The sequence below is a fragment of the Numenius arquata genome, chromosome 14 (assembly GCF_964106895.1).
Source record: "Numenius arquata chromosome 14, bNumArq3.hap1.1, whole genome shotgun sequence".
In the NCBI taxonomy this organism is placed as follows: domain Eukaryota; kingdom Metazoa; phylum Chordata; class Aves; order Charadriiformes; family Scolopacidae; genus Numenius; species Numenius arquata.
In genome coordinates this window covers 7,397,771-7,413,583 of record NC_133589.1, presented here as the reverse complement: position 1 = coordinate 7,413,583, position 15,813 = coordinate 7,397,771, and the positions used below count along the sequence as shown (strand labels likewise).

The 15,813-nt window shown below is 53.3% G+C and overlaps 1 protein-coding gene across 1 annotated transcript; it reads right to left on the bottom strand.

The window, feature by feature from the left end:
- Nucleotides 1-257: 257 nt before the first annotated feature.
- Nucleotides 258-6,023, bottom strand: AQP8 (aquaporin 8). Its single transcript, XM_074158713.1, has 5 exons — nt 5,806-6,023; nt 3,204-3,330; nt 2,121-2,335; nt 690-824; nt 258-300 (listed from the first exon to the last, which is right to left on the bottom strand). The coding sequence occupies exons 1-5, from the start codon at nt 6,018-6,020 to the stop codon at nt 258-260; spliced, it is 735 nt and encodes a 244-aa protein (XP_074014814.1). The 5' UTR covers nt 6,021-6,023.
- Nucleotides 6,024-15,813: the final 9,790 nt, after the last annotated feature.

Sequence of the window (15,813 nt, the reverse complement as noted above, 5' to 3'; positions counted from 1 at the left end):
GAGCCCTGGGGACTGGGGTGGGAGCAGTGCTGCCCAGCCCTGCTGCCAGCACAGGGTTGCCCGGTTCAGCTGGGCTGCTTTCCAACATCCCTGCAGCGCCAAGTGAACCATCTCCCAAGCACAGGCTGGCTTGGAGATGCAGAGGAGGAGGTGGGATGGCGAGGAGCAGGAGCAGGGGGCTTCACACCAGCTGTGCTGAGTCGCACCAGCCGCCCGCGGCAAGCGACAATGGCACACACGTGTCCCTATGCCTGGCATCACTTCAGGAGCAGGCGGATGGTCCAGTCACCAAGGAGGAGCCTTTGGGGAGGTAAAAGAGAGAGAGAGAAACTCGGGGTCAGCGTTTTTGCCATGGCAAGCACGCAACAGAAACCCAGCGACAGCAACAGCCCAGCGCCAGCCCAAGCCTGGATTCACCCCACGAGAACACACGGATGGAGCAAACGTGGATTTGGAAATAGGTTGGATCTTTGCTGTCACCCTGTCCCTCATGGGAAGGAGAAAGGAAGGGGGTCTCCCACTCTTCGACATCTCTTGGAAAGTGGCTACTTGCAGCCTTGACCCAGGGAGCAGGGAAACAGGCAGCCAGTGCACAGGGCAGACCCCCTGGGAGGCGGCAGGGTGGGAAAGGGAGGGGGGGAGTCAGCCCACATGGCTCCGCTCTCCTTCCCGCTGCGGGCATCACGTACCTCACCAGCACGCCGACGAGGAGGGCAGCGACCGTGGGCCCTACCCAATAAACCCAGTGATAGTCCCAGTAGTTTGCTACCAGAGCTGGCCCAAAGGCTCTGGCAGGATTCATGCAGGCTCCGGACACGCCACCTCTGAAAGAGGAACAAACCAGCGGCATCAGCCCTGTGGGACACAAGACCGGCACCCGTCCCCCCGCCTTGCCTGGGCAGCGTGATGCACGGGCTGGCAGGGAGTGCTGGGCAGGGGGGCAGCAGCGTACCCCTCCCAGGACTCTTTGCCAGGGGTCTAGCCCTGCTCTGTGTGGGTGGCAGGCTCGGACCACCCCGGCCCCCATCCAGGCATGGCTGCTCAGTGCCTGGGGACAGTTTGCTCTGGCAGTGTAAGGAAGCCCAGACCCGAGCCCTGCTCTGCTGCCACACAGGGACCAGCCTGGCCACCACAGCCCGCGGTGGCTGCTCACCAGCAGGCACCTGCCTTTGCAAGCTATTGGGGAAAACCTGGCGTGGGGTGGAAGCATCAGTGCCGAGTCTATTTTGGGGCTTGCCGGGAGCCGGGCTTTTAAACAGGGAAAGCTCCGCACCACGTGTAGGTAGCGGAGGGGGGCAGGAGAGACAATAGCATTTACAGATTAAAGAAAACTGCAACAGATAAATATTTGCGCACGAGGGTTTGTGCAGTGTTTAAATAAAGAGCTCTGAATCCCGCTAGAGGGGGCACTGCCTTAACTAAACAACCTATTAACGTTCATAATTGCGTGCACTCGTTATCTGATCGCCGTGGCACAAGACCCAGGCTGCTCGCCCGAAAACGCCTGCCTGCGCCGGGGCTGAGCTTGGCAGCGTTTCCAGCAGCCGGGAGGACGCGCGGCCAGGAACGGCTCCAGATAAACCCTCCCTGTTTGCTCAGGGCTTCCTATAACAAACACCGCCCGTGCGGCCGCTCGGTTTTATCAGCCCGTGGCAGGTAGTTGCGGAGGCTGCTGGGGCTCCAGTGCCACGCGTTGGGCTCGAGCCACCGGCCTCTCCTGCAGCCGGCCGGGCTATGCCCAGCAGCTCTCCCCAAAAACGTCAGGAGGCCAGTGGGGGCTCATTTGCCAGCCTCTGCAGTGTGCTCGGCTGCCCTCAGGTTCCCTGGCCAGCGGGTCCTGTGCTGTGGTGCGAGGGGGCACATCCCATCTCATCCCACTGCATCCCTCCCCATCCCAGGCATGGCACTATCCCCTCCCCAGCGCCGGATAAAGCAGCAGCGGTGTCAGCCGGGGAGCCCTGATGTGGGGAGATGGTGCGATCTGCTCAGCCAGCACCGCAGGGACCTCTGAGCACCAGCTCCATCCCCGCAGCCCGTGGTCCCATCCTGACGCCCTGCTGGAGCGGATGGCACGGGCTGGCTGGTGGGAACACGCGTGGGGAGAGGACTCATGAGCTCACCCAGCCAGGATGTTGACCGTGACAGTGAAGCCGATGCAGAAAGGTGCCAGCGGGGTCTTGGTCTTCCCATTGACAGCGCCCATGCAGACCACGAGGACCAGGAAGGCGGTCATGACAATCTCGCCCACGAGGACGGAGGGGATCTGCTCGTCGGCTGTGATGCTGCTGAAGGCTCCTCCGCTGGCATTCATGTACCGCTCGGTCACCGCCACGGCCTGCACGGGGAGGGGGGAGACCTGTTTGTGCCGTCCACGCTCCATATTGTGGGCTTTAATGGGCATATGTGCTCACTGTCAGGACAGCGTGGGCGGGCGTAGCATCAGGTTAAAGAGGAGCTAATCTCATCGCTTTCCTCCTGAAAGCCGGCCCTAAGCGCCTGGCAAATATAAACTCATTAGCGGAGGCTCTTTAGCGTCTCCTGAGATAATGAACCAGCAACCACTCTCCCAGCGGAATGAGCCTCACCCAGCAACCGAGGGGTTTATAGTGGCCAAACGGCTGCCTGGGTGCTGGGAACGGGCAGCACCGGACAGAAATTATCCTTATAGCGCAGTGCCACAAGTAGTACTGCAGGCAAACACCGTGCGTGAAAACGGCTGGAGCTGCAGAGGTACCATGCATCGTTCCGTGCCTAATTAGCATGCCATAGCAAAACTCTGGAGAGCAGCTGCCATTAGAGAATTAATTAGGCAGGCCCCAGAGTGCCGTGCAGAGGCGGCACCCCCACATCTGCATGGCACTGCCAGGCTGGAGCCTGCAGCGGGGGGTGAGTCGTCCAAGTCCTGCGTCAGATCCTGAAAGACCTGGGAGGAGGAACCGGGACCCCTGGGCCCAAGCACCAGATAAGCCCCACAGAGCAAACCTCTGAGACATATCACCTTGTGAGAAACCAGCGCTCTTAATTACACACAGAACTGATGCACTAAGACCCCCTTGCCCTCCCCATCACACACACTGCTGCTGCTGGAGACCCCGGGGCTGGGTGGCAGGTTGGGGCTGGCCAGGTCAGCTCTGGCAGAGCAGGGGGGAGCCCCTGCACCCCAGCATTAGCCCTGGTTAAAGAGACTCCCTGGGTGTCCATACCTTTGCCAAACCAGCTCCTATGACCCCTCCGCAGAGCTGGGAGAGCCAGTAAGGAATGAGCATCGTGATGTTCAGCCCACCGACCAGCCACACGCCCAAGGACACGGCAGGGTTGAAGTGGCCTCCACTGCAAAGGAGAGAGGAGCATCAGTCAGGGGTTTGTCCCCAGGGTGGGGTTCACCCCCAAGCAGAGGGTTCCCCTCTGGGAACTCGAGTGCTGCACTCGCCATGGGCTGGAGCCATAAATGCTTTTTCAGTCCTTCCCCTGAGAAGGTGCATTGCAGAAGAGCAGAATTCAGCCATTTCCTTTCTTTCCGCAGTTACTGCTTCGAAGCAGCAGCATCTTCATGCTGGACACCCAACCCTTCCTACAGTGCTGGCAGGGACAGGAGCTGCCCTGGTGCAGTTTCAAGGACAAGGTTTGGGGGTGGGTCTCCAGACACCCCCAGCTGCTTCTAGGAGCTGCCACAGCACTGCCAGGGGAAGTGTGGGGAGAAGGGGGTCTCTCCTGGTGTTGCCTGGTGCTGTGAGCCACGGAGTGCAACACAGCCCTGCCATAGGCCCTGCTACAGGGGGTTTACACTGCTGCTCACCCCCAGCAAGAGGTTTGTTTGCGGCAGCAGCACAGCCCCTCCACCAGTGCTCTTTGGAGCAGCTCCTCCGGGGGCAAAGACTCAGGGAGGAAAGTCATTCCCTGTTACATCCTTGTGGCAGCCATCCCTGCTGCTCGGGGAAAGAAGGAAGGGTGACAGTGAAGCTGGTACCCTGAACTCCTTGGGAGAGCAGGGGCTGAATGTCCTTCCCTGAGCAGAGACTGGGACCCCGAGCAGCCTCTCCCCAAGAACCGCTTGGTGTCATCTCACAGACAGCCCAAATCGAAGATGGGAATAGTAACAGAAAGCCTGACTGCCGATTTCCCTTGCTCTGATATGAATTTCCTTCACTAACTGCGCTGGTGCTGCTCCCTGTGCAGGGGACACATCCCCAGGAAGGCAGGGAACTGGGACAAGTGCTGTTGGGCAGGGCTGAGGCCACCTCCCGGCCACACCAGCGCTGCTGGCTCTGCTGGGATTTTCAGGGTTTATCTCCCTCTGCTCGGTGCGGATGCAAAGGCGCCCAGGTCTCTCCACACCCGCCCCCCCACGCTGCCCACCACGGCCCTGGGAAGGACTGGCAGCAGCCGGCGCTCGCCTCGTTACAGGACCTAAATCATTCATCTTGAAGACCACATGTAAGACAAACTCAAGATACCTTCTAATTAAAGCAGATTACCACAAGACACGCGTTAATGAACAAGTTTCATAACCAATCAGCCCTGATAATAATTGCTGGTGAAGCCGATGAGTCAGAGCGTCTAGGAACTATAATTACATCTTATTCTTCAGCTGTAATTAAAGACCCATCACACGAGAGCGAGAAGTTGTGTTGTTTGGGCCAGTGAATGTCTCGGCCAGACAGGGCTCTGGCCGCAAATACCCCTAGGATGGGTGGGATGGGCGGGAGATAACAGAGGACCTGTCTTAAATAAACCCTGGCCAGACACCCGGCAGCCCATGGCATGGATGGCAGCCCGGGCAGCGAGGACTCATCCCGAGCCAGGCTCCTCTCCAGCCCCTCTGGACACAAGTCTCTAAAACATGACTTAAATGTTTTTAGGCTAAAACATCTCCTTGCCCAGGACCCTGAGCTGGCTCCTCCTGGCTTCAGAGCTAACAGGGGACCCCCGGGAAGCCTCCCCAGCCCTTCATCGCAAAGCCTCCCCGTCCTGTGGCTTCGCTGTGCCAAGGGCTCGGGGTGCAGCGGGTGTCTGGCACGCGCGCCCCGGGGTCACTGAGCCCTGGCTGCACGAACTTCATCCCGTGGCATTATCCCTCCTAATCAGGCGCTGATAAATTATCAGCCAGTTTGCTCTGGGCACCAGGGCTCAAACGCCAGCCCGGCCGAGTCACCCTTCCCCGGCTGGGGGAGATTTGTGTCCCAGCCCGAAGCCACCTCGTCCCTGGGCTGTGCAGAGCCAGCCGGAGGGGAGGGAAAGGGAATGAAACCCCACAGGGACCGTTTCTGCTTCTTCCTTCAAGGATAAATCTATATCTTAGCGTCAAACACCACCATATTCAACAAGCATGTTTGTCTAAACGTTGCTTTTGAGGAACTGAAATCAATTGTAAATGGAATCCAAATTTTTCACCTGAAAATGCACAGGGGAGTAGCATACTCGGGTCAAAATGTTTCGTTCTGACATCCTTTCAAAAGGAAACGTCTCAGCTTTCCAAAGCAATGCTTTTGTTTCAGCTTTAACCGTTTTTATTAAAAGGGGCTAAAAATAAAACATTGCAATTAAAGCCAAGCAACATCCCCCAAACCCAAGGCGTTAGGGACAGCCCAAGCAGCCCTGCGTTACCCGAGAGGCTCGACGGCAGCGCAGCGTCGCTGAGGTCACCAGTATTTGAACAGGAAAGACCCTAAAGGCAGCGTGAATGGAGAGGGGGAAACACAAGCATCTCCTCCTGTTCCACGCACGGAAATCACGCCAGCGCCAGGCAGGAACCGTGCTGCTGCCAGTAAGGGGGTGCAAAGGGGGTGGTGGGGGGAACCCCCTTACCTGATAGCTCCCAGGATGGCGATGGTGAGCCCCAGGGCCAGCCCGTGTGCCAGGGCGGGCTGCAGCCTCCCAGTGCCCTCCACATCCTCCACCACGGAGAGGCAGCCGATGAAGATGAAGAGCGTGCTGCCCAGCAGCTCGGCCACGCAGGGCTGGATGTAGCGCTCGTACCAGTGAGGCTGCGAGGGCTTGGGCTTGATGTCGATGTCCACCATCGCCTCCTTTGCTGGGAAGTGACCACGCTCAGCAGCGGCCATGAGCGGGGCTGGAGCAAAGCAGGCAGATTCCTGGTCACAGCCGGTCCCACGGGCACGATTGAGGAGATGCTGTGGACCAGAGGACTCAAGAAACTGGAGATGCAGGCTCATGTATCTGAGGAGCCGTGGTACAGGGATGAGGACCCTCGAGGAGCACCCCTCTTGTCCCACTGAAAGGCTGGCAGGCTCCGCTTGACCTGTATGAAGAGGTAGCGGATGGGAGGCTCTAAAAAATGGATTGGATTTGCATTGCAAAAAAAAAAAAAACAGCAGGGGGCAATAAAAGGCGATAGGCCAGCCCCCAGGTATATAAAAGCTCTTTATCACTGCCATTCCTTGGTTCAAGGCTTTGTGGTTTTTTCCCCTGCGGGTTTTCGTTGTTCTTAATGTTGTTGGTTTAGGGTTTTCTGCCAAGACTCAGGACATGATTCCTTTCATGTAGATACCCGGAGCGTCGTCACCTGTGCGAAGCCCAGCTGGCCCGCTTCCCTGCAAGGCTTTTACCTGCTTGCGCTGCCAAGAGGTCACACGTGCCCAGAGGACGCAGCATTGCAGGCACCGGGCCACGCACGGATCCAGCAGCGCCCGGGGAAATGGCTTATGTAGCTCTGGGGAGGGAAAAAACACTCCTTGTGAAAAATCACTCCTGGCTGAGGCTTAGCTCTCTGTAATTAAGCTTAAGCCCAGGCATAACACAAGAGACCAGAGCCCTTCCTGGCACAATGCAATCAAGAGCCTCAAAATGTGCGTGGAAGGGAATGCTCAAGGAGCAAGGGGGAATGTTGTGTCTCAGGAAAGTGTGTCCAGAGTTACCACTCTGACATGAGGGCAGGCAAACTGAATCCCCCCGGAGCCAGCCCAGGACTCGGAGCAGTGGCAGGGGTTAGGCGTGGAGGGCAGATGCCTCCTCCAAAAACTGCCAGACGTTGGTACCTTCATGCATGGCAAAGATGGGATTTACTTTGTGTTACTATAGTAACATTAAGGGGCTTTAAATCCTTAAAGACAGCATCAGCACTGAGAGACGTATGGCTGAACCTCTTCCTGAAGACCCCAGAGAGCAGGTGAAGTGACCCATTTGCTTCAAGTTACCAAGGAAGCCTGACTGAACCACAGGCACAGGCGATTCCTCTAAACCTCAGCCCACGTCCTGCCCAGAGCTCCCAAAGCAGGATCAGCAAGCTCTGATGCTGTGTCCCCCTCACACTGCTCTCAAATAAAAGTTTGCTGGTGAGGGTGCCGAGGGATCCACCGGCAACTTTGAAAGTTGTCATTGATCCGACACTTACCCCAAAACTACTCCAAAATCTCCCCAGATCCCCACCACGCCCTCTAAGGCATCACCGCCCGGAAACCCAGATTGAAGCCACAGTGCTGCAGCCTGGCAGGGGACACTGGGCACCACCACACTGCCCATGTGGCCATGGGCACGGCAGAAATGCCCTGGCAATGCCAGCACAAGGGTCTCTGCAGCGTGGCTTGCATCGAGCAGCGGGAACGTGCCTGCCGTCTGAGCGGGGATGAGCCCACCCACTGCGGCATTGCACCTCCTTGAGCAATCGCCTGCAGCGTTCCGTGTTTGTGGTGGGTAATTAAGGATTGGGGTTTATAGATAATTTTTTTTTTAACTCTCGTAAGCAAGGATAAAGAACACCACAGATGTTTTATGATGTTTTCACAAGACACTAGGGATGGGAAGGAAATTTCCACTTGCCTGTCCCAGGGACGGCTGTTGCTAGCCACACGCCAGACAAGGGTCAGGCCAGAGCTACAAGAGAATCCCAGCTCAGGCACCTCTAAAGGAGCCTCCATCAATTCATTTCCCCTCCTGAGAGCCTGTTTCCTACAGACAAAAGGTCTTGGCAGCAGGTTATTGAAATCATGGGAATATGGAGAGAGAGTGGTGAGGTTGGCTGGTCCTCGGGGCTCCTCTTTGAACCCCCTGCATGGACATATGGAACAGGAAAATACCCAGTTCAATCTTGTCAGCTTGCAGAGCACAGTCACCTGGAGCCAGTTTCCAACAGGATTCCAACCGAATCCATCTGCCACCACACCTCCCAGCGCAACCAGACGAGTTTTTCACTGGGAGGGATTTTAACTTGGGCACAAGGAATCCAGATTTCATTTATTTTGCGGGGTATTTATTATGAGAGATAAATGTAACACATATGCAGATTTCATCTGGTGCCTCTTACCAGCAGCTCTCAAAGCGCTGTACAAACGATGCTGGCATCGCATGGGTGCACCAGGAAGGCGTCTGAGCTGCTCCAAGTCACCGGGCAGTGCGGGCAAGCCCTGGGAGCCAGCCCCTGGCCAGGGCAGAGGCAGCAAAATGGTCCCTATCAGATGCTGCTGCCACGTACACGGTGCAGGAACGCTGCTGATGGCAATGCCATCACGCCTGGACCGCGGCCATAAAGGCTGCTGAAGATGTCTCCCTGCGGAGTGACGGCTTCGGAGCACTGGAAGGTCACAACCCAAAAGTGAAGATTAACCCCGCGTCCTTGGCTTTTAAACATTTACCATTATTGTTCAGGGAGCAGGGATGTTTGCCTGAGCCTTCTAGAGGAAATGCTCCTTGTTCAGCAACAAAGGAATTAATTATTACTAAGCACAGGACTGAAACAACAGAAGTGTGGTCCTGAGGGAACGTGCTTCCCCCGTCAGCAGGAGCTCCAGCCAAGCAGCTCCGCACCAAGGGCCAGCCAGGGCTGCCCTGGCTTCAGAAACATTTTTTGTAGGACCGCAGATGATGTGCCACTAACTGAACAGTTGGGTTGGCAGTTTCTTAACTTTCTTCCCGGGGTCCAGGGAACGCTGCTGTTCTCTAACCACTGCCTCAGTGTAAGGACAGTTACAAGGGAGAATAACACATGTAATTCAAATTAACCGTAAAAATGGGGACAAAACCAAAACAATAAAGTAACGATGATTTTTTCAGCGCCTGTCAGCTGCGGCTCCTAAAGTGCTCTCGAGCACATAAATCCTACTTGAAGCTGCTGATGGACAAATGAGGCCGCGCGATCACTTGGCTTATCCCCAAATCATCACAAAAGGACAGCCCCGGGCCTGGCAGCGCGGGAGGGCGGGCAGGCAAAATACAAACTAGTCACGTAGGAATTATTTGAAGTTTTCAGCCGTACTACACCGAGAAGTGCCAGAAGACTGTGCAAGACAAAGGGATGCAGGGTTGTTCGGCGTGGTCAGAAAGTCACACCGCTGGCAAGATGCCCACGGGCAAAGCAAGGAACTCCAGACTGAGGGGTCCACCAAGGCTCAAAGCGTCACCTCAGCGTGCTTGGGGCTGCCTGGACTCTTCCATGCAGTCCAAGGTTTACAGCAGCAATAGATGTGATCTATATTTATCATCACGATTTGGCAGAGGAGTTGTTGGATTTCTCTTATCTTTACCCTGATCCGTGACTTTCCTGCACTGACAACTCTTGAGCATAACACGTTTTCCATAGCATGTAATAATAGATTGCTACAGACCCGATTTAAGCTACATCTCCATCCAACATTTCTCCTGTGCCGTTGTGAGAAGAGGCTGCTCCAGCACCTGTCTTTTGTTTAGAAGCACCACTAACGTGCAAAGAAAACAACCCTGCTCTTAGGACCCTTTGCCCCTCATAAATAAGATTAAATACTTGGCACTGAGGTTTGCTCAGTAAGCTCGATAGAAACTACGCTCGTGGGAAAAGGCGTGGGGATGAGAACAGATAAATCTGTTCATATTAGCAGACACTTATTTTTGTCCTTGTTTGTGCTTGCACCAATTTGTTAAATAAGTGACAACAGCAACTGTGTCAATTAGTACAGGAAATGGTGGCACAGAACAAGCAACAGCTTTGAAAAATCCTTTTTAGGAACCATAGAGGACATTTTCCATGTCCATCTACCTGGACAGAAAAGTCAGAACACCCCTAATTTTATCCAGTCCTCTCCCCCCCTGCCCCATTTCATTCTGTTTCTCCCTGTTTCATCTTCCAGATCTGCAACCTTTCGTTTGCTTTTCCATATGAACCATCGCACCCAAACTCAAACCACCCAACCTCAAAAAAAGCACTTAAGCAGACACTTAAGGACATGCTCGAGTGCCATTAACATTTAACAATGCTTAAGTGCAGGACTTGAGCACGTGTGGAGTCTCTGTTGAATCAGTGCCCCTACATTTTGTGGGACAGACTTCCGACTGGATGTCTATAAAAAAAAGTTATAACGAAGTATTTTGGTGCTGCACAATAGTGCTGCTGCAAGGGGAGACCCCAGCGTAGCCAGCTCTTTTAAAAAGCAATAAAGGCAAAGGCAAACTCATTTGACACTGCCTTATCTTTACAGTATTTATCTTGGAGACTGATAGTCTTAATGATTACACAACTGTTACTGAATGAGAACTTGCAGAATTATTTGCAGCTCGTAGCAGTACCACAGGTTAGCTGACCTCTGCCCATTTATAGATCCTATATTGCATAATAGTTTTACCTCAAATTGCTACCGTAACGCTTGAGTGCGGATGGAAATTTCCAAGGGTTCTTAATACAGACTTACTGTTGTCTGTTGGAAAACAGGGACAGATTTGGGTCAGTTCTGCACACACAGAGTAGCCTGGTTTTTGAGAAGGGAAAATAACCAGTAGGATGAAGCCACACTTAGACCTTAATTCTGGTATTTAATATTAAAATCCACCAAGCTCCCCAAAGAAGGGACGGACGTTCCTGGTCCCATGCAGCGTACACCCAGGCACATCTTCCCTGCAATCACCTAACACTTGGCTCCCCACGACAATCCTATAAAGCCGACTACAACAGAGCATTTCTGTCCTCAATAACCGCGTTTTCCTGTGCCCCAGCAGCACAGAGACCTGAAAAATCTTGCAAGCATGAAATGAGGAACTGGTAACTCTGCAGAGAGGCTTGAAATGCTATGTCCTAAGCTAACTGCTTTTCATTCAGTCCCCAGAGCTGGATAATCCCTGTAAGGAAGTAAATAATCTAATTTTCTAGAAGGGGACTTCTTTTATCCATCCTTTAAGAGCGAGCAGGCAAAGCTCAGGCATGAGTAACGTGGCTGGAACACAGGCACAGTAAAGTGTAATCTTCTGAACTGTGGCTGAAGAACGGACAGAGGGAGGATCAACATCCAGGACTCAGCATGGAGCAGATATGAGGATTTTCTTGTACCTGTCGGGATCAATTTGTGACAGGCATCTCAAAGGCAGACAAGGACCACGTGCTCCGACTCCCGCAGTTTGCCATGGCAACTGGAGTCAGCATCCTCATTTGGCAAACGCTTCAAAACCACAGACACAAGGAGAAGCAAAGAGGATTAACAGCATCTTGCTTCAAGAACGGCAGCTCTGACCAGACACAATTCCTCTGGCTGCCCCTTCCTGCTACCACATTCCCTGCTAGACCTCCTTCAGCAGGACCTTCATCCCCTCCCGCAACCCAGAGCTCTCAGGTCAGTCTGCTTTCAAAGCCCCATGTAGGCTGACAGTCAACCTGGCTGTCCTCCTCACCGCAGGTCCCATGTCACCCACTCTCTCCAAACGCCCGGCACACAGGAGGGACAGCCTGACTACCCACCCTGCGGCCAAAACAGAGCAGGAGGAGAGGGGGGGGAGATGCAACTTTTCAGGTGCTCCACAACCCATTAGCAACATAGCAAGGAACGACATGACAGGCTCCTCGCTGCAGGAGAACTTTTCCTATTGATGACAGCAAATCTCCTGCTGTTACTACATTTACAGACACAGAAACTACATTCAGCGGGAAAGAGGAAACCAGTTCAAGTACTTTTAAGTGATCTTCAACAGAATGACAGGGGTGTGGCTACGACATAGAATCATAGAATGGTTAGAGTTGGAAGGGACCTTAAAGATCGAGTTCCAACCCCCCTGCCATGGGCAGGGACACTTCCACTAGACCAGGTTGCTCAAAGCCCCATACAGCCTGGCCTTGAACACCTCCAGGGATGGGGCATCCACAACTTCCCTGGGCAACCTGTTCCAGTGCTTCACCACCCTCACAGTAAAGAATTTCCTCCTAATATCTAATCTAAATCTCCCCTCTTCCAATTTAAAACCATTACTCCTTGTCCTGTCACTACACTTCCTGACAAAGAGTCCCTCTCCGGCTCTCCTCTAGGCTCCCTTCAGATATTGGAAGGCTGCTATGAGGTCTCCCCAGAGCCTTCTCTTTTCCAAGCTGAACAACCCCAGCTCTCAGCCTGTCTTCATAGGAGAGGTGCTCCATCCCTCTGATCATCTTCGTGGCCCTCCGCTGGACCCGTTCCAACAGGTCCATGTCTTTCCTGTGTTGAGGACTCCAGAGCGGGACACAGTACTCCAGCTGGGGTCTCACGAGCGCAGAGTAGAGGGGTAGAATCACCTCCCGCGACCTGCTGGCCACACTTCTCTTGATGCAGCCCAGGATGGGGTTGGCTTTCTGGGCTGCCAGCGCACACTGCCAGCTCACGTTGAGCTTCTCATCCATGAGCACTCCCAAGTCCTTCTTCTCAGGGCTGCTCTCCAGGCATTCTCCACCCAACCTGTATTTGTGCCTGGGATTGCCACATCCCAGGTGCAGGACACTGCACTTGGCCTGGTTGAACTTCACACGGTTTGCACAAGCCCACCTCTCAAGCCTGTCCAGGTCCCTCTGGATGGCATCCTTTCCCTCCAGCGTGTCGACCAAGCCACCGAGCTTAGTGTCGTCGGCAAACTTGCTGAGGGTGCATGGAGGCCAGAGCTAAATTCAGGGCCAACAAGAGACGTTCCAGAGGCAAAGATGACAGAGAAGTGCCCTTATCTAAAGGCAGGTACCAGCTGGGGGTGGCTCGGCCTCTTCGGCCAGCACCAAGAGTGGCAGGCAGTGACTCCACCGCAGCCACCAGCTCCTGCAGGCAGGGACAGGCAAAACCCTTCAGGCACCGGGGGAGCTGCCAGCGGGGCAGGAGGTTGCAAGAGGGAACAACTGAGCTCCTCCACCATAGTTGGCTGGTTGGGGCAACGCAGCTGGCTTTTGCCTTGCAGTTCACTCAAGCTTAAATGACTGTTGTTTTTTTTTTTTTTTTTCTCCTTTAAACAAACCATTTTTCAGGGATGAATTTTATCGTGCTGTCAGTATCATTAACCCTGGCAAAAGGCTGGGCTGGCAGCAGAAGGCAGAGATCCATCGCGCAGCCCAAGGGAGCCGCTGCTGCTGACGAGCAGAGTCACACACAGCACAGCAAACAGCAGCAGAAGGCAAAGGCCACCTCTCCTGGCTGGAAAACACTTCTCAGCCTTTTCCAGCTAGTGGCTTTCCAGCAAAGTAGCACTGTTTTAGCAGCACCAGGCACTCTCCGAACCCAAATATTCCCTGAAGAGAGGTGAAGGATTTATTTTCGTTAGCGTAGGCATGAGCTAGACTTCCCACACCCATCCTCCCCCCTCCAGCTCCCGAGGTATCACCAATTCCTTTGATCCTGTTGTAACCCTGAAGCACAAGGTGACCTACTTTCTCCACCACTGCTGGCAATCCAGACTCTGGAAGAGTTCTTGCAGGAATGATTTCCCTTCTCCTCGCTGGACGCTGCACTGCTGCAAGACGGAAAGCCAGACTCATCTAGAGGAGGATGGGGCAGGGCCACCATCGTGCCTTTCATCCCACGGCACCAGCTCTGCTCCTGTGGCACATTCTTCAGAGCTTCCCTCAGATGAACAAATTATATGAGAGCTTGAAATAGAAACCGATGGGCAGAAATTCCACCGATATCCGCCTCATGCCAGCAGAGACATTTCCAAACACAGGGAGGATTAAACTATGACAAAGATGATGACAAAAAGGACCGAGTGCCTGAGCACAGGACTGTCTCCCGTAGCGAAGCTGCATTTAAAGCCCGTTTATATTAAAAATGCAACAGCTCGGTGGTCGCATCTTAGATATCCACCAGTTCACAGGGAACAGATTTGTTTTTTCCAGCGCAGGTAAGACCTCAGCTGGGCTCCCACTCAAAAAGATGTGTTACAAGAGGCTCAAGGAACATGCGCTCAAAGGGCACCTTGCCAAAATCAAACTGATAGCGGAGATGGGGCTTTTATATTACTATGTATTCATTCATTTTATTCAATGGAAATCAGCAGGATAGTCCTGTTGCCACAGAGCCAGCGTTAGTCACTGCACAAGAAGACTCCTGCAGTGCAGCGTTACAGGGATTTCAGTTTGCTGCTGGTTTGTTGTGGGTTTGGTTTTTTTCTTTTTTTTTTTAATAAATCCCTGATTCTTACTAACAGAAATATTAACTGTCAGGTAACCTGTCAAACTTCGCTACGAGCCTACTTGTGACACTACACGTTGTCTCGTTTCCCCCGTCTTCATATTTAAGCACCTTTGTCTCAGCTATTTCAGGTGCTTCTTGCACATTAATTCAAACCAAGAGGTTTTTCAGGACAGACCGTCTCTCCCCGGGTGCTCGTGCAGCGCCCAGCACAGGTAATGCTCATGCCAGCAAGTCAGATCAGAGCCGTCTGTGGACGGAGATCAAGGAGCAGGACATCAAAGAGCACTGCAGGCAGAATCAGATATCTCGTCAAAGCCGTACCAAGGCGTCTGCGATACCGAGAGGTTAGTCATCCATTAATAAGTACCGACTCCATAAACCACAAGGAGGAAAACTGCATCTGTACGAGTACACAAGAAAGTAGGGACCAGCTTTTGTATACGCTAGAATGAGAGTTTTGAGAGATCATCGGAGAGATTCAAGGAGAGTTAGGTGTGCGACGGGGCTGGAAGGGAGGCGAGATCCGACTCTGGGCGGCTGGAGAGCAATGGCACAGCAGCCACCACCACGCTTGGTTCCAACAGGATCCCTGCCAGCCATCCTCAAGGATGCAGAATTAACCTGGCTCATTTCCAGGTGACGGAAACACCTCTACAACAGGGTTAATGCACGCTGTGAGGACAGAGCAGGTATAAGCCTGCTTCCAAACAACACTAACTCCACCCATTAAATAAAAGCATCAAATTCTGTTATCTCTGTTCACCTGAAGCAAAAGGAATCTCAAATACAGCACCAGCTGGTAGAACAACAGGTCCTAACTCAACCACGTTCCCCCAGTGCTACAGTCCACTCTGAAGGTGGAAGAAGTGAAACCTTTACTGTTGCCTATCTCAGGAGCACCTCACTGTTTCTTCAAAATGGAAACGACCCAATGAGGTGCCCAATCTCTAGTTATACTTTCATAACATCACATCTTTGATCTAGCAAATGAGTTTGCAAGACAGCACACACCCCACAGGAGCAAAGCTCTCCTGTGAGTCAGAGCATCTGTAGGTGGGAGGCCCTCATATGCTATAAGCTCATTAAAAGCAAGAAAAGCAACTTAATGGTCCACAGCATGATCCAAGACGCAGTACTGATGAAGTCCAAGACAGTTTTAAGATGGCAGCATCCATATAAAAGACTTATCGGGATTTAGACTTGGGAAAAGCATCTGAAACGTGCAGGCACAAGCATACCATCGATATTGTTATCTAGGAAGCAAAGGTTATAAACGCCTTTCATAACTGCACAGTCCATCCCTTCCCTCTGGGGGCAGAGAGTTTATGCCAACGCTTTGCAAAGACCAAGCAGAGCATTGATCGAATGTTGTATTTCTGTGCCTTGTCATTTAAGAAATCAGCTTGACACAAACGTAACAGGAGGTGGCCTGTATCTATCGGTGACTAAAACCGGTGACTGAGAGAGAGGAGGGCAGTGAAGGGAA

Excerpts from the sequence above, each read along its gene's own strand:
- AQP8 (XM_074158713.1), bottom strand. The coding sequence starts at position 6,020 with ATGGTGGACATCGACATCAAGCCCAAGCCCTCGCAGCCTCACTGGTAC. Across the intron at positions 2,336-3,203 it reads TAGGAGCTGGTTTGGCAAAG|GCCGTGGCGGTGACCGAGCG; the intron begins GTATGGACACCC and ends CTCCCCGTGCAG. Across the intron at positions 825-2,120 it reads ACGGTCAACATCCTGGCTGG|AGGTGGCGTGTCCGGAGCCT; the intron begins GTGAGCTCATGA and ends TTCCTCTTTCAG.